At 39.7% G+C, this 18,919-nt stretch overlaps 1 protein-coding gene across 1 annotated transcript in view; it reads left to right on the forward strand.

Moving 5' to 3' along the window:
* The window catches only part of brwd3 (bromodomain and WD repeat domain containing 3), a 37,197-nt gene extending 24,358 nt beyond the window's left edge, over nucleotides 1-12,839 (forward strand). The window contains exons 33-40 of the mRNA XM_041801138.1: nucleotides 57-132; nucleotides 222-272; nucleotides 378-521; nucleotides 661-813; nucleotides 901-1,070; nucleotides 3,271-3,359; nucleotides 8,226-8,351; nucleotides 8,454-12,839. Coding sequence (XP_041657072.1) covers nucleotides 57-132; nucleotides 222-272; nucleotides 378-521; nucleotides 661-813; nucleotides 901-1,070; nucleotides 3,271-3,359; nucleotides 8,226-8,351; nucleotides 8,454-9,286 — 1,642 coding nt within the window. The 3' untranslated portion in view covers nucleotides 9,287-12,839. The remainder of the gene's footprint in view (nucleotides 1-56; nucleotides 133-221; nucleotides 273-377; nucleotides 522-660; nucleotides 814-900; nucleotides 1,071-3,270; nucleotides 3,360-8,225; nucleotides 8,352-8,453) is intronic.
* Nucleotides 12,840-18,919: the final 6,080 nt, after the last annotated feature.

Raw genomic sequence — 18,919 nt, forward strand, 5'->3', positions numbered from 1 at the left:
GATTAAAGATAATTAATGCTTTTGCATGTTTAACTTGTCCACCGTCTCTCCTGCAGGGACCAGAGCTGCACAGACATCCTGGATCTTTATCATAAATTGAGGTCTGAGATCAGCAGCGGAGGAGAAGCTGAGGTGAGAGTGTGTGGTTAGTTTTTGTTTCTTTTTTAATAGTATTCCTTGCTGGGAACAGTACTTTTCACTTTGAGCGTGTTCCTCTGCAGGCTGACTTGGATGTAGACTCTGACACTCCAGGAACGTCTACAGGACAACGGGTAAGAGAAGGTCAAGCGCACCACAACAGAACATTTCACACTGTTACAGACACTGAATCCTGTGCTGCCAATCTGTTCTTAATTTTTGTTTTCTCTCCTTGCAAGGGATCGAACCCAAATTCAAAGAAGCGCGGTGTGTCGTTGGATGCGAAAGCGTGGCGAGGTCAATGCAAAGAGCTCCTGCGTCGGATGATTGCCTCGCCCGATTCAGAACCGTTCAGACAGCCTGTGGACCTCTTTGAGTATCCAGTAAGACAATGAACTTTGCTTCACTTACAGTCACTGTGCAACTAAAGCCAGATGTGTGTTACTTTAGCATTAGAAATTTAATTAACAGTTGAAATCTTTATGCATAAACACTCGAAACTGTCATCCTTGGTATTACCAGGACTATAGAGACATCATTGACACTCCCATGGACCTGGGCACAGTGTCAGAGACACTGGTTGGAGGGAATTATGTAAACCCAATGGAGTTTGCCAAAGATGTGCGCCTCATTTTCAGCAACTCCAAGGCGTACACACCCAACAAAAAATCCCAGGTAAAGTAGCATCCATGAGATTTAAAAAGCACCATCGAATTGGTACTCTGGTATTTTTCTCTCTGACTCGTTTGTGTTTTTGTCTAGATCTACACCATGACCCTCAACTTGTCAGCCTTCTTTGAAAAAAACATCATCTCCATCATCTCAGATCACAAATCAGCCATTCAGAATGAGCGGCGAGCTCTCCAGCGGCTTAGTTACAGGAGCAGGCTGCACAACGGAGGCAGCTCACCACCCATCAGTCCATCCCCCAGGTACAGAGACACGTTCACAAACCTGCATCCCTAAGTTATCGTCAACAATCCAGGGCAGCTGCATCCTCAGAAAAAAAAACAGTTGTTTTACCCTTTGTTAAGATTAGAATGTGCTGAAAATACAGTATGCAGTCTTCTGAATGAGTTAAATAGTTGTAGTTATCAGAGCTGTTTTGGATATATCTGGGATTCCAGATGTTCCACAGTTTTACGTTTTGTGACACTAAAAGTTGACCCATGAGATATATTTGTCCATGTCTTTTCCCAAGATAAGGCTTTACCTGGCTGGGCCACATATGTGGTATGGCTATTAGAAAATGAGACTGATGCTGCAATTCAGTTTCATTGAATAGAAACATTTTTCAATGTCTTTATCCTGTAGTCTCCTCCCCTTCTGCATCAACATACCTCTGCATGCAGGTCTTCTGCTGATGAAAGCAGTGCAGTAGGTCTACTTTGGACAGTTGCCTCAGAACCTCTGTGGTTCTTTTGTTAACCTATGACACAGACTCAAAACCAAAGCACAGATTTGATCTTAGGAAAAGGGAGAAAGTCACATGTTGATTGACCTGGTGAACAGGGAGGGTGATGAAGCATTGTGATTTGTTTCAGGGCCAGAAACTGCTTTACTGAGAGCACAGTGTGAGCTGGTGTGTTGTCTTGATGAAGAATGAAACTGTTTCTCCTCAGCTGTGGTCTCTTTCTTCTGAGTGTTTCTCAGTTTTTTAGAACCTGTTTGTAATACCGTTGATTTACCATTGACCCTTCTGGAACCCACTCCAAAACTCTTTCCCTTAATGTCAAAGAAAACAGCCAACACGGTCCTTGGTACTTTCCAATACACGGACTGCTGTTTTTTCTCAGGATCATATTAGAAGGTCCAAGTTTCATCACATGTAATCACTCCTAAACAATTTGGGTTTCTATCAGTTTATTCCAAAATGTCTCCACAAATGTGCTTACATTTTCTTTTAGGAGTCAAAAGTTTTGGGACAACTTTTTACACACTTCGGTCATGTTCAAATTTTCATGTAAAATTTGCAAAACTGTTCCTTTATCAATGGAGACAATTTCTGCGCTCATTCTTATACTGAATTGTCGACCCATTTCAAACAGTTTGTTGATTGTTTTAATTAGTTTTTAATGTGCATGGGCACCCAGAACGTTCATGGTCTTGGACATCGTCTCTGTCTGAATAAATCTTTTGTGCCATGCAAATACACATGACATGCAGTGTTCCCTGTACACCTCAGTTCATGTGCGAATAGATTCCTCTGCTGTTTTGTTCAATTTCAGCAAAAATTTCAATTTCAGCGTTGCCTAACTTTTAAGCTCATCATTTTCCAACGTCTTAGCAAAAACGCACGCACATTAATAGACGAACTAAAGACGTCACTTATTTAAAACTTGAAGCAGTTGTGTGTGAATACACAACCTTTAATATTTAACACTGGGAATGACTGTAAACAACGTGGTTTTATCTTCATAGGTGTAATATTGTTATCTAATAGCCCTACCTCGTAATTATATTCACTGTTCATTGCCTTGTATTTCCTTTTTTCTACCTTTATTTGCCATCAGATATGAATGAAGCTGATGATTTGAACAAACTCCCTAGCACTTGTGTTAAAAGTAGCATCTAATAATGCTCCGCTGATAATCAGAAAGAGAGAAAGAGAGAGGGTTGTCAGTTGTTATGAAACACATCGAATGTGTTAAAACATCACATTAGGACTGGTTCTGAAGACAAGGACACATTGTAAAGAAACTTTACTCATAGGCGCTGTGTTTGTGCAATTAGTGCATTTTTCTATTTTCTATTAATATTTATGAAGAAAAACCTCGTTGAAGTATCTCTTTCATTTTTCAGTGTCCTGGCCAAGACTGGTATCAGCAGTTAACAGAGGTTCAGACAACTAGCAGCCATTAACAGAAGACATTATACATGAAGCAAAATTAAAATGCATTTAGAGACACAAAGAGATAAATTTAAACTGCAAATGTTTGTGAGAATTTCCCTCAATCATACATAAATCTGGTAAACATCTGCAGTCAGATGTGTCTGCCTCAAAGTCATTTAACATTCTCAAAGCATCACAGGAGACCAGATCATTTTTCAGGTTCTTTTGCAAGTCGTTCCAAGCAGCAAAATTAAAAGCCTTTTTCCTATTGCTTCTTTTCTCTGTCTCCACTTTTTCAGTCCTAAAGGGAAGCACAAGTCAGGGAAGGTGTCAAAGCCAAAAAAATCCCAGACCTCAACAAAGAGTCGTTCTCAGAGGCCATACCAGGGTAAGACTGCACTTCTCAAGCTTCATGTGTCATTTGTTTCCTGTGTTGTGAATGGCAGTTTTTGAATTATTGTTGCTTGCAATGTAAGGATCTAAAAAAATAGCATTTTTAAATTGTAGTCAAAATAATAGTTGATTTTATTCCCATTTAAACTCTAACCCATACAAGCAAAAATAGAATGGTTCAACTTCTTGCGGGACCACTCTGCAAGACAGCTTCAGGATTGACAGATTTACATTCGGCTGTTGGAGCAGCAAGACATAATGTTTATAAGTGAATATTACATTTTAATGGGATATTTTGGTATTTTTGAAGCCGGGTTGTAAAAGTTACTTGGCATTAGTAACTGCATTAGCCTCCATAGATTTCAGTCTGCCCTTAAGCAGACTGCGCTTGGGGTACCAGCAGGGAAGCTAGGCTATATAGCACTACAGACGGGTACAGTTGCTTCCTGTGATTTAGCAAGTTTTATATATAAAAAGGCCAAAAAACAACGTTGCACAGATGTACGCTGTATTGAAAATTTTCAAGCTTTGTATTTTTTTCCCAAGAAACCACTCTGTGTTTGCCACTATTTTACGATAGAACTTCCTGCTATGTGTTCCTTGCCAGCAGTGTATCACTATCTCCTGATTGGCTGATTTCAGCATGCAGGCTTCGAACAAAGATGAAAACAACAGACTGAACTAAAACTAGTAATTTCAGCTCAGTTTTCCACTTCATCAGCTGACATATTGTTATCAGAGGTTAAACATATCATGCTGACTGTAGCATGTCTCGTTATCAGCCAGTAGAAGAATAAAGAGAGAGCCATAAACTTACTTGGATGCTTGGATGACAAATTTCAATTCTGCTCTTCTGGTTGGGGTTGGGTTCTCTTATACAGTCTTTCTCAACTGTAAGAATACCATGGACCATTTTGGGACCTAAAATGCTTCAAGGGCCCACCAAACCACTCATATAACCATAACACAAGAAGTCTTTACAGTTTTTTATGTCATAAAAAAAAAATTTCAAAAATGCTTTTGTTTTACGGCATTAATGTTACTAGGAAGGCATTTATGTAGTCACAAAGTAAAACTGAAGAGCCCACACCATTTATTTGGTTTTGATCAGGCATCCCTATGGTCGCATACATTTTCTGTTTTGATATTCATCTATAGAAATGTACTTTATGACTCTACACAGTTTTTCCTGGTAATGTTATAACCCTGAAGGCTTTGATAAATCCTACAAATTTGGTATCGAGTGAGGCTGGAGAACATTTGATGGAGTGTCTTTAGTTAAATCAACACCAGTGAAAAACTGGGACACTGGTTCTCTACATTAGACAAAATAACTGATAAAAAGGTGGCTTTTTATGGCCGAGTGGTAAAGGCACACCTCATGAACACAGGCGGTCTGGGTTCAAGTCCAGCCTGTGGATCCTTCTCCACATGTCTGAACCCCCCTCTCTCTCATTCCTGTTTTCGACTCTGTCCGCTGTCCTCTATAAAATATAAAAAAAACATAAAATGCCAAAAAAAAAAAAAAACATTCTTGTGTTTTCTAAGTTCTGGAACATAGGGAGAAAATATCAAAAAGCATCTAATCAAGTATTTTACTTAAATTTTAGGGGGATTTCAATTTTTAAAAATTATGTTTATATGGTTTTTATGGATTTTTGTAAAATCCCTAGGGTAGGGCTGTGGAGGGAAGCAGTGCTCTAATACATCTCCAGAAAGTTGAAGGTCTTTAAATACCAGCATTTAGTAAGGCAGAGAACTGGATGGGGGGGCGATACAGACTCAGTTGCATCTTTGATCTGTCATTTGTGTAATCTTTGTGTTGTCCCAGTCCTAAAGGTGTGTATTTTTTTAGTTTTGCGGTGGTCTGATATAGCTGATTTGAGGTAGCGATATTGAGGGGGGCGTGACCATGTTTCCTACATTTCTTTGTCTGATAAAAGAGAAACAGAAAAAATAATAAAGATAAGAAGACAAAATGAATTTACTTGTTATAGCTTTAGGTTTGTGGGCTCACGGTTTGCACACCTACACCACCAGGTAACCTGGGATCTCTCCTGCTCACCAGTTTCCACTAAAGTTTGTCCCTTCTCTTTTAGCCTGCTGAGTCTCCATCTGCAGATATTGTCCATCTGTGTGCTCTTTGGCTTAAAAGTATCCCCTCTTATCCACAGTAAACAGTATGCCATCATCACTCTAGTCGAAGCCGCTCATGTTTGGTTTTGTTTTAGTTTTGTTGTTGTTTCTGTAGATGCCCGTAGATCCAAACAGCTGTTTGGGAGATAACAATATACTGAGGTGGAAAAACACTTAACCAAAGGTTGCATCTCAAAATAAAGGTACATCACAAAAAATTAGAATATCATGAAAAAGTTCAATATTTGTTGTCACTCATTTCAGAAAATGAAACCCATATATTATATAGACTCATTACACATAGAGTGAAATATTTCAAGCCTTTATTTCTTGAAATGTTGATGATTATGGCTTACAGATAATGAAAACCCAAAATTCGGTGTCTCAGAAAATTAGAACATTGTGAAAAAGTTCAATATTGGAAAGTCATGGTGTCACACCCTAATCAGCTAATTAACTTAAAACACCTGCGAAGGTTTCCTGAGCCTTTAAATGGTCTCTCAGTCTGGGTCAGTAGGCTACACAATCATGGAGGAGACTGCACACTTGACAGATGTCTGAGGACATTCACTGACAACCTCCACAAGGAGGGTAAGCCACAAGAGGTCATTGCTAAAGAAGCTGGTTGTTCACAGAGTGCTGTATCCAAGCATATTCACAGAAAGTTGAGTGGAAGGAAAAAGTGTGGTAGGAAAAGGTGCACCAGCATAAGGGATAACCGCAGCCTTGAGAGGATTGTCAAACAACATCCATTCAAGAATTTGGGGGAGCTTCACAAGGAGTGGACTGAGGCTGGAGTCAGCGCGTCAAGAGCCGCTACGCACAGACGAATCCTAGACATGGGCTACAAATGTGGCATTTCTCGTGCCAAGCCACTCCTAAACCAGAGACAATGTCAGAAGCATCTTACCTGGGCTGTGGAGAAAAAGAAAGTCCTCTTTCAGATGAAAGTAGATTGTGCTTTCATTTGGAAATCAAGGTCCCAGAGTCTGGAGGAAGAGTGGAGAGGCACAGAATCCACATTGCTTGAAGTCCAGTTTGAAGTTTCCACAGTCAGTGATGATTTGGGCTGCCATGACATCTGCTGGTGTTGGTCCACTGTGTTTTCTGAAGTCCACCGTCAACACAGCCATCTACCAGGAGGTTTTAGAGCACTTCATGCTTCCTTCTGCTGACGAGCTTTATGCAGATGCTGATTTCATTTTCCAGCAGGACTTGGCACCTGCCCACACTGCCAAAGGTACCAAAAGCTGGTTCAATGACCATGGTGTTACTGTGCTTGACTGGCCAGCAAACTGGCCTGACCTGAACCCCATAAAGAATCTATGGGGTATTGTCAAGAGGAAGATGAGAGACACCAGACTAGAGGGCTGCATTGGGCGGGACCCAATGCAAATCTCGCGGGAGCGGGCGGTTTGAACTTTGCTGCGGGCAGCGAAAAAAAAAAACAGCGGGATCAGGATGTGGCCTAGCGACAGGATGATGGAGTAAACAAATGATGTAGAAAAAAAGCTCAAACCAGGTCTTTACAAAAGAAAAAGAAAACAAGGCAAGTCTGACAAGTTTTGTTTCTGCAGACAAGCTTTGATGGAATAACAGATTAATATCTACTTCTGAATACTAAATGGCGAGACAAGTACAGTTTCATAAATAATTATTTCAACTGATAAAGCGGGTTTTTGTGTTGTGAAAGGTAGTAATGTTTATGCTGAGAATGGCTAAATGAGCTGTCCTTGGTGCTGAAACGCAGCGATTTGACTGACAGTTGCCGCTCAGAGAGAGAGTGAGGGAGAGAGATGCTCTCCGATGATAGTGCGTGTTTTTCTGCAGCTGATTCTTTTTCTTAATCATTTAGATTAATAGGTTGTTTGCACTCACATGATCTTCTTGGCCCATTTTTGCACAAAGCACTGTTTTTCGTTTTTGATGCATTCCGTGACACTTTTGTTTTCCCTTTACCGCCGAAACAACACCTGGTCTGAGTCTCTATTAATGGCCTATAAAATGACGTGTTTTCTCCTGCAGGATGGGAGAAGTCACAAAATCAATGCATCTGTATTACGGTGCGGGCATGAATTCTCAGGGTTTTGTGGATGCAGGCGGGAGTGAAACACAGACATTGTGGGTACGGGCAGTAATGGTCAGAAATTCAGCTGGAGCGGGATGAAGAAAACAGTCCTGCGCAGGGCTCTACACCAGACCCAGCAATGCAGACAAACTGAAGGCCACTATCAAAATAATCATCAACATTTCAAGAAATAAAGGCTTGAAATATTTCACTCTATGTGTAATGAGTCCATTTAATATATGGGTTTCACTTTCTGAAATGAGTGACAAAAAATATTGAACCTTTTCATGATATTCTAATTTTTTTCGATGTACCTGTAGTGCCAAACACCATTGACATTCTGGGTGAAAATAAAGCATTTCAGGTTTTTCAATTTAGCATGCATTTGAGCTAGCATTGTTTTTGGCTCGTTTTTGCTAAAACTCGCTAAATTATGCAGGGCAACTGTACCAAGTTGTAGTGCTAGCTTCTTCGCTGGTGCCCCCAGTGCGCTCTCCTTAGAGGCACAGCACACTGAAATTCCTAGAAACTGATGTCATTACTATTGCCAAGTACCTTGTACAACCTTTATGCATTACTCTAGATACTGTTACTGAAAATTGTAAAAGTTATGCAGTCACAGCCCTAATCTATAATGTCTGTGCATTGTTGCTTCAGCTAAGCAAAGCAGCAGTGTAGCAGAGGAGGAAGACAACCAGCCCTCTTCCCCGAGTTCAGGGATGAGCAGAGACAATGAGGAGCACCGGGTGACCCGCAGCCGCACAACTCCAGTGAAGAAGTCAGGTATAAACTTTCAAATTCTACTCAAAAAATATGTAAGTGTTTCATTTTTTTCAAAAGAGTTCTGTTGCAAAAATAAACTTTTGTCCTCTTGTGTTGAATCAGGGCATCGGCGAAACCTCCATCTGAGTAACGGCTCCAGACAGCGCCACAAGCCTGAAGCACCGCAGTCTGACGACGACGACGAGGCGTCTGGATCCAACAGCTCCTCATCTGAGTCATCCTCCACCTCATCTTCGTCCTCTTCTTCGTCGTCGTCAGACAGCGAGAACAGCTCTGACTCTGAGGTAGAGAAGTATGTGGAGGGGGGGGACCACGACTACAGCAAAGCCCCCCGCCTCTCTGTGAGCCTCGCAGCCAAGGGAAAGATGGCGGCCTCAGGGAAAAGGAGACATAAAGGAGGGGAGGAGGAGGCACAGAGACCTAAAAGAGCACGGGTGCAGCTGCCTGTGGAGGAGGAGGAGGAGGAGGAGGAGGAAGAGGAAGAGGAGGACGATGAAGATGAGGAGGATGAAGAAGAAGAGGAAGAAGAGGAGGAGGAGCAGCCGCAGGTGCAGCAGCAAAAGGAGGAGATAAGACATGAAGAAGAGCAGGGAGAAGAAGATGAGGAGGAGGATGAAGAGGAAGAGGAGGAGCCTGAGGAGGAAGAGGAACCTGAGGAAGAAGAAGAGGAGGAGGAAGAGGATGAGGATAACCCAGTAGTGCAGAGAGGAGCTGGAGCAGCAAAGAATCCACCAGAGAGAGGCAGCCAGTGTAAGTCTCGGCGTGTGAATACACGAAACCAGGGCCGCAGGACAGTAACATACAGGGACGACTCAGAGGATGATGGCCAGGGGTCCAAAGAGGACCCCCTCAATCTGGGCATGTCCCGCTCAGGACGTGTGCGCCGCATGACTGAGAAAGCCCGCGTCAGCCACCTCATGGGCTGGAGTCACTGACATGTCGCCCCATTCTCAAACCTCAATAAAATAAAAAAACTGTCAACCATGATTAAAACTTCAGGGATTTTTCTTCTTTCTTTTTGTACAAGTGTATATATAATATATAAATATGATGTTTCTTTTTATCTGAGACTGCTTGTGACTCTCAAACTGATCGCTGGTGCTCGTGACACGTTGCCGTGGAGTTTCCTCCTCTGGTCGACGATGCTACTGTTCAACGAGGACCTTCCCCCCAGCTGGACTCGGTCACCTCAGCCTTATTGCTCGCTGGCGGAGCCTTCACTGCTCTTCCTCCACTCCTCCCCATCCTGTTTGAAACACTATGCTCCTCCTTCTACTACCCCTTCCACTCCACTTTCTCCTCGTCGCCAAAGAAGGATGCAGAGATGCCAAAAATGGTGCTCATGTTCTTATTCACGGGGATACCTTCATTTCCAGCAAATAATTTAATGAAACTCATCATGCTAGGGGGTCACTACTTCAACTCTGATGTCAGCTGTTTTGGTACTCTCTCCTCACAACCAGAAGCCTTAGATTTGAGTGTTTTCTGTCAGATTTTGTACAGCTGTTTGGGCATTAGCACTACACAGGAATCAGTCCTGTTAGCCAATTAAAACACCACAGTTAAATGTAGAGCCTGACTGATATATCATTTGGCCGTTATAGGCCCATATCAGTACAGACATTCATTTTATCTAGGTATATATTTATCAGTGTGGATGAGGGCTGGTATACAGTGTGTCCAGCAGAGCATTCTTACAACACTTGCAGCCCATGTAGCAAAGCATTACAGACAGGAAATCTGCACTACAGATTTTTATAGAGTAATATGAAATGTATGAAAAAGCAACCTTCAAAGTACTTTTGTGAAGTCTTATCAGCGCAGAATCTATGTAAAGGAGGTCCAATTTTATTCTAGGTAAAAAAGTCACTATCAACTGGGGATGCAACAATTATCAATACAATACTGAACCATTTGGTGCAGCATCTATGGTTTCAGACTCATGTACATTTTGCATTTTTGGGGGTTTAAGGTTCAACTACCATCTTATACATTTATTTGAATTGGCTCAGTTTGTACTGAGAAAAGGAAACTCATCAGCATGAGTAAAGACTCAATCTAAGGTCTAAAAATTAACACCAGCCCAGCACCAAAAGCAGGTAGTTTCTCTGTTTTGAGAAACTTTTTACACCAGGTGGATATTTGCACCAAAATGGTCAGGCATAAGAAAACTATGCTGTGTCAAAATTGCTAGTGCATGCTATCAGGGTTTAGCAGTGGCACACTGAGAAAGACATCCAACAAGTGTATGACCACTTATCTTTCAAGCGTCACTCTCCAGGTGAAACTCGCCAAGCCACAAAATGCTTGTGATTCCTTGATCGATGAAAGCATGTCATATTTGAGTTGAAAACATTTTCAGTGAAATGAAAACTGCATTAAGCTTGTATACGACATGGACTGAAAACAGTCCTTTTCATCCCCTCTCATGTCATCATGCAAGTGACTGACAACAATCTAAAACACCCAGCCTGGTGTAGACTTATTCTTACATAACAGTGCTCTAAAAACATATTCTTTCAATACATCCTACTTGTAATTCTTTGTGTAACACAGCTCATGATGCCAGCAGTGGATGAATTTTGTCTTCAACAGCTGCAGAATTCACCTAAAACCCCTAAAAATGCAATTTAAAAAACCCTCTGCAGGGGCATCAGAATTGAAACTGAGCCCAAGACGGAGTTGTATATTGAACCATGAAATACCTGTGTTGTTGCATCCCTATGTTCCAAGATGATAAATTTCAAAGTCTGTGAAATGCAAATTTGAATTTAAACAAGTCAACCAGTGTTAAGAAGAAACTCCAAATACGGTCAAAATAGAGCACAGTTTTTTTTTTTATATCAAGGCTAAACACGGTGTAACGGCAACGTTAGAAGTGTAGGCACTGCCAGCCTTTACTCCTCCTTGCAGGTTTACCAACACATGCCTGTGCTTAATCTGGTTAAGAACTTCTCTAGTCTGTACTCCAGTTTAACCTAACTTGGACTACGTTCAACTTCTTTCCATGTTCTTGTTTAAAATACTAAAGCTAAACTGCTGCATGCCATCCATTGTCTGTGCTGGTATGCATCCAGAAAGTGAAGCATTATGGCAGTAGCCGTTAACAGCCCAGCTAATGGTGAATGATTGCATTGCAAAGCATTGTTAATAAAAGATATCAATAATTAGTTTAGTTGAACCATGATTCTGGTGCTGACTTAAATTGTCAGCTATTAACGCACCTATATTATCTGTAATATCACTGATTGTTTCCTCCCTTAATTGTGACCTATATCAGTGTGAAAATATCAGTATATCAGTCAGGCTCTTGTGAAACCATTGCTTCTAAATCCTTTGTCTAACTTAGGTTAGTTTTTCCCTGCTTCCCTTTTGGTGTTTTTGTCTTTTTTTGCCCCTTGAATTCCTACCTTTTGTTTGTTTTGGGGTTAAAAAAAGCCATTGCATCCTGTCCTGTTGTACTTTGTCCAAATTGCTTCCATCACAACTTCTCCAACACACAGCATACACAAAAGCAAAGAAGCCTCTGGCTTACTCTTCTACGGAAATATTTATTTTTCATTGTGTTAACTTGGTTTACTTTTTTCTTTACAATAGTGATGAGGAAACGGATATATTTGCACATTTATCTCCTCCACGTGGCAGCTGAGTAATAAAGATTTTTGGAGAAAGAGAAACAAGATTAAACCTCATGATTTTTGTTTAAGAATTTTGGACATCAACAAGCATTACATCAGAGTTTTAAGTCTCATCAGCCTGGCCGATCATCTGATAGGACATTTTAGTCATCTTCAGCTCTGATTTCAAGCAACAAGGCAGCATCTCGTTGCACAGCCATTTAAACAAGATGTGCCATTTTTTTCTCATTTTTTAAACTGAAGTCACCTTTGTTTCCTGGCAAACTACAATCAGGTGTTGATTTGCTTTCAGAATCACTGTGTTTATTTATGATTGATTCCTGGGTTGATTGTTTCTGAAACCTTATGGAAGTTCTGCACAATGATGCATCTTTTCCACTGCACCATTAATGTTACTTTAGTGTAGTCTCTGACTCATTTGAGGGCCACTTTCATTTCAACACTGGGTGCTCAAATCTGAACACACTTCCTCATAAACCTGCCTCCATGTGGTCACTGACATCAGAGGGAGGTTATTTGTTCTCTTTGTTTTGGGGGAATGAAGAGTTTTTTTTGTCAGGTTCTCAGAGATTAAACTCACAAATCAGCATCTAGGGTGCTCTGAGCTGCAGCATTAACCGGCTTCTTGAAATATTTCTGGTTGAGTGTGAGAAAAGCATATTTCGGGATGTTATTTTCATACAGTAGATGTCTCTTAGTCTCGCCAGGAAGCATCAAATTAGTCGATGACGAGTACAACAATAACATTCTGCTGTAGGTGGAATGAGCTTATGTGACTGTCTTTTATACACAAAGTTTGATTGGAAGCGTTTTCCCTTTTTTTAATAAAAGATATTTGATTTCACAAAGATTTTTCGAGACATTTGTGGTTTCTTTTTAATGATTTCTGTGTGTTACGCCACCACAAGCTTCAACAGCTATTCACCAGCACCTGCACTGAGTCATCTGCAGTTTTTATGATGGTGGTAGAGTCATAAACATGCTCCGAAGGCAAAGATTCAATAGTTAGTGGATATTAGGACGGGGGCTATCGACCGTGATGAGGTGCGTCGTAAACCTGACTGTACCATTTCCCTCTGCTAAACTGCATTAATGCACTGAAAGCTGGGGTGAGTCAGACTAGGGACAAACAAGGTTTGGTAGTGACGCACCATGCTCTGCCACACCTAGAAACTGCAGAGATGCTGAAGGATCATGGGAATTTAAACTGGTCATGTATAAATGGGTGAATGACAATTTAAGGGATGTTAGGGAAGCAAACAGCGAGGGTAAAATGCAACCTACTGTGCTTAAAAATGACTTAATTATAAATATAGCTTGAGTGATAACTGCAAATCAGAAGGACTCCATTTTTGATTCTCGCATACATAAATAAACTTAATCTGGTCTTTAAAAAGCTTTGCAGATGTGTGTTGAGTTAGGGGATCAAATTTGGTCAGGCAAAGATTGTGTGAAATTAGGATTATAAATTCTTTTTGCATTAATGTATTTTAAAATAAGAGACTGAAGAGTTGGAAAACACAGATATCTTGATCATATATTCTTGGGCTAGTGCCTTAAGTCTTAATAAACGCAATAATCTGTAAACTTTGAGACTCCATGTAGACACCTCTCTAAATAATGAATCAGTTTAGTTCTAGGGAAAAAGCGGTGAAGCTGAGCTTTAAAATGCTGCACTGTTGTCAAAATTATCAGGACTTCTTTTTAAAGTTTGTGTTATTCTGTGAGTTCAGACCCTCGTCATTTTTTTCAATGTTATGATGCTGTAGTTGAAAAATATATATATTTTTTTTCATTCATTTGCCAACATTACCCCATCATGAAAAAAATAAAACAGAATTTTAATAATTCTTTGCAAATGTATTAAAGATAACGAACTTAACTATCACATTATATACATAGAAAAAGTATTGACTCAATTCTGAAATTAAATTCAGATTTAACCACATACGTAATTCAAAAAATGAAATAACTGTAGTTGGAGCGGGGGGATGGCTAACAGGGCTAAAGCCCCGAATCTTTTAGACTTATATATTTTTCAATAAATGCGAGAAGAAATAATTTTAGTGTACAAATGGACATGGAAATGTCATTCTTGTTGGCAAACTAAAATCAATCTTTTTATTTTTTAAGTCTATGGGTGTAAAAGTATAAGAAATACATTTTACATTGTATCAGATATTAACATTTTCTGTACATTTTGCTTTGATGCTTTTTTTTTAAATACATAGTGTCAATTGTAAACATTTACACTAAATTCAAACCCTATCCATGTGTACATTTAAAAGAAATATCAGTTTGTGCACATTTTCAGGCAGAAGAAGTGAAAATTATTGATCTTCAGTGCAGTGTATTATTGGTTTAGAATGATGGACACACTTTGAAACCATAGTATTTAAAATAAATTATGTTGGCCATAAAGGGCGCTTTTTTTTTCTTTTTTTTTTTTGTAAAGAGGAAACCACCATTTTTGCCCAAATGATGCATAAATTTGTTGGTGTTTTAAATCTAAATTCTTATTAAAATTGCTTGAAAATAGTGAATATGGCTGTCTGAGAAGAGAAAAACTCCCCCTGAACCCTACTAAATTTAGGCTTAGCACTGGATATCAAACACTTCTGGCTCTGCCTCTGGATATAACAGTTTAAATAGTGCTTCTTTAACCTATAAGATCAGCGCTTACAACAGTACAGTCCTTATAAGGAAGTATCCATCCATTTGGTGGTGGTTGTTAGCCTTTTACTGATTTCATAAATCAATTATGGTCAACATAATTTGTTTTTAGATTTAAAAAGAAAAAGGAAAAACACCCCTTTATTGTCAAGTGGAAGAAAGATTTTAGGTCTGATGAGACACCAAACATCACCAGAAAGCATCATGCTGTGGGGATGCTTCTCAGCAGCCGGCCCTGAGAGGCTTGTTAAAGTAGAGGGTAACTTTTTGTTGTTGCTGTTGTTGTTTTAATTTAGTTATGGAAGGGACTGGAATCAATACTGACGCCTCCATGTGATAAACAAAAGCAAACAAGAGTATCAGCAACAAGATTTGTATTTTAGTTCAGGTGTTTTTAAAGTTCAAAGTCAGTTAATTGTGTTTGAATTAATGACAAAACTGCAGAAGTGTACTTTTTTTGCTTCACATCAAAGATCCAAAGTAAGAGGTACTGAATGAAAAAAGTCAGGGGAATAAATACAAAACACTTACATGTGTACAGTCATGGACAAAAGTATTGGCACCCCTGGAATTTTTCCTGAAAATACACAATTTTTCACAGAAATTGTTGCGATTACAAATGTTTTTGGTATGCGCATGTTTATTTCCTTTATGTGCATTGGAACAACACAAAAAAACAGGGAAAAAAAGCCAAAATTGACATAATTTTACACAAAACTCAAAAAATGGAACGGACAAAATTATTGGCACCCTTTTAAAACTGTGGGTCAATCATTTTATTTCAAGCATATGATGCTCATTTAAACTCACCTGTGGTAGTTACAGGTGCTGGCAATATAAAAATCACACCTGAAGCCAGTTTGAATGTATAAAAGTTGGCCCAACCTTTGAGTTGTGTGCCTGTGTGTCACACCAAGCATGGAGAAGAGAAAGAAGAGCCCAGAATTGTCTGAGGACTTAAGAAGCAAAATTGTGGAAAAATATGAACAATCTCAAGGTTACAAGACCATCTCCAGAGATCTTGAAATTCCTTTGTCCACTGTGCGTAATATAATCAAGAAGTTTATAACCCATGGAACTGTGGCTAATCTCCCTGGACATGGACAGAAGAGAAAAACTCACAAAAGAATGCAACGCAGGATAGTTGGAATGGTGAATAAAGATCCTCAGTCAACTTCCACACAAATTCAGGCTGTCCTGCAGACTCAGGGTGCAAAAGTGTCAGCTTGGACCATACATCATTATCTGAATGAGATGAAGCGCTATGGCAGGAGACCGAGGAGAACCCCACTGCTTACAAAGAGACATAAAAAAGCCAGACTGGAGTTAACAAAAGTAAGCCCCAATCCTTCTGGGAGAACATTTTGTGGACAGATGAGACTAAGGTAGAGCTTTTTGGAAAAGCACGTCATTCTACTGTTTACAGAAAACAGAATGAGGCCTACAAAGAAAAGAACACTACCTACAGTCAAACATGGTGGAGGTTCAAAGATATTTTGGGCTTGTTTTGCTGCCTCTGGCACTGGGTGCCTTGACTGTGTGCAAGGAATCATGAAATCTGGAGACTATTTAAAGATTTTGGGCTGCAATGTAGGGCCTAGTGTCGGAAAGCTGGGCCTGCATCAAAGGTCATGGGTGTTCCAACAGGACAATGACCCCAAACATACCTAAAACAACACCAAGAGTCAGGATCTAAATCCCCTTGAACACCTATGGAGAGATCTCAAAATTGCTGTTGCAAGAAGGCACCCCTTCAAATCTGAGAGACCTGGAGCAGTTTGCAAAAGAAGAGTGGTCCAAAATTCCAGTTGAGAGGTTTAAGAAGCGTGTTGATGGTTATAGGAAGCGATTGGTTTCAGTTACTTTTCCCAAGGGTGTGCAACCAAATATTAAGGTGCCAGCAATTTTGTCTAGCTCATTTTTTTTTTTTTTTTGTGTAAAATTATGTCCATTTTGGCTTTTTTTCTTCTGCTTGTTTGTGTTGTTCCAATGCACTTAAAGGAAATAAATATGTGTATACCAAAAACAATTTCTGAGAGAAACTGTGTATTTTCTGGAAAAAATCCAGGTGTGCCAATACTTTCATCCATGACTGTACAGGACAGCAAAGACATAAAAGGTACCACTTTGTCCACAGGGGCTGCCAATTTACACACTAAGGAAACATTTCTCACAGGGGCTTTAATGAAAACCAAACTGTAAAAGTGTAGCTGTGAGATAAATGACTCTAGAAAGAGACTGGTTGTGTTAAACTTTTATTGCACAATAACACAACAATCTAAGCGACTACACATCATAACTGAAGTATATTTTCATTTCTCTACTGGTCAAACAGCTCTTTAACGATACATAAACTCACTGGAAATGTCAACATGGATACATGACTTTAAAGCTACATACAGCAACTACTGCACACACTACTGTAGATCTCTTCAAGATTCACAAGCATATCATAAACACATCGTCTACTCAACAACAGCTAAGTGCATTTACATTGTGCTTCAGTCTCAGGTTTAAAGTGATCAGTCCACATTTCCCCACCTGTGCTCAACTGTGTTTTTTGTTTGTTTTTTGTACTGTATCTTCACAAACACAGGGACGAACACACGGGGACAGAGTGCAGTATCTGCTTACAGTAGCAGTCAACATCCCGACAGAAGTGACACTTACTACATCCAGTATAAACAAACAGCTGTGATACAGAGCCATCCAGCCGGTTAAAGATGGAAACTTGGAGGTTAAAAACAAAAAAAACACTGGCTGCATTTCTTCAGGAGTTGTTCCATTCTGTTAGGTCTATGCAGAATACAAAAAAATCTCTCAGATTTTAAAAGCAACACAAAAAGGCAAAACCAATCAGTTAAAATGCAAGGTGAGTACCGAAAGATCTGATCTGATATTAAAATCAACACCCAGCATTTTTCTTTTATTTTGCTCATTTGAAATTTTAAAAAGAAAAAGTGTTTTTTTAAAGTAGTGTTTATTTCTGTGAAGGACCTTTGAACAGTCAACATGATCATTATGATGACTGATGGTTGAATGAATGAATAAATAAATAGATAAATAGGGCTGTCAAAGGATTTTTGTCTAATCAAGATTTATCTTATAATTTCTACACTGTAAAAAATCCAACTTGATTAATGTTGCATGAACAAATGATGAAGCATTGAATATTACTTTATTTACTGTATTAATGTTGAGCTCACATTTTCCAGGGGCTCAACTTAAGTAGTTGGTGCAACTACTTTAGTTGAACCAGCTGAAATATACATTCACCATCCACTTCAATAGGTACACCTGTTCAGCTGCTTCTTAACACAAATGGCCAATCAGCCAATCACATGGCGGCATCTCAATGCATTTAGACATGTAGATGTGGTCAAGACCACTTGCTGAGGTTCAAACTGAGCATCAGAATGGGGAAGAAAGGGGTTTTAAGTGACTTTGAACATGGCATGGTTGTTGGTGCCAGATGGGCTGGTCTGAGTGTTTCAGAAACTGCTGATCTACTGGGATTTTCATGCACAACCATCTCTAGGGTTTACAGAGAATAGTTCAAAAATCTTTTAAATACCACAGCCTGCTGACTATGTCCATCCCTTTATGACCACAGTGGACCCATCTCTGATGGCTACTTCCAGCAGGATAATGCACCATCTCAAACTGGTTCCTTGAACATGACAATGAGTTCACTGTACTCCAATGGCCTGCACAGTCACCAGATCTCAATCTAATAGAGCACCTATGGGATGTGGTGGAAAGGGGGATTTGCATTGTAGATGTGAAGTGACAAATCTGCAGCATCTGTGTGATGCTATCATGTCAATATGGTCCCAAATCTCTGAGGGATGTTTGTTGAGACTATTTAAGGGAGCTCTGAAGGCAAAAGGGGGTTCGATCCAGCAGTAGCAAGGTGTACCTAATAAAGTGGCCAGTGAATTTATATTTCTTTTAAAAAATATTTCTTCTTAAAAATGTACTGCCTGAGCATGAGCACATTATGTTATCTAAATGGCAACATGAGGTATTAACTCAAATAAAACTTCCAAACTTGTTATGTAGTTGGGCCCTCATATTTGTTTTTCCAGTGTATAATTAATTGCAATTACTTATTCTAGCTATTCTAAACAGTTTTGGTTTCATATTGGATTCTAGGAAAGTAAGGAACATCAGGTAGCTCACAGATGCTATGAAGTTACCAGCGAAATAAGAAAGTTATGGATTGTAAAGGAAATATGGGAAGAGTAAAAAGTGAAA

Source organism: Cheilinus undulatus, linkage group 12 (genome assembly GCF_018320785.1).
Source record: "Cheilinus undulatus linkage group 12, ASM1832078v1, whole genome shotgun sequence".
In the NCBI taxonomy this organism is placed as follows: domain Eukaryota; kingdom Metazoa; phylum Chordata; class Actinopteri; order Labriformes; family Labridae; genus Cheilinus; species Cheilinus undulatus.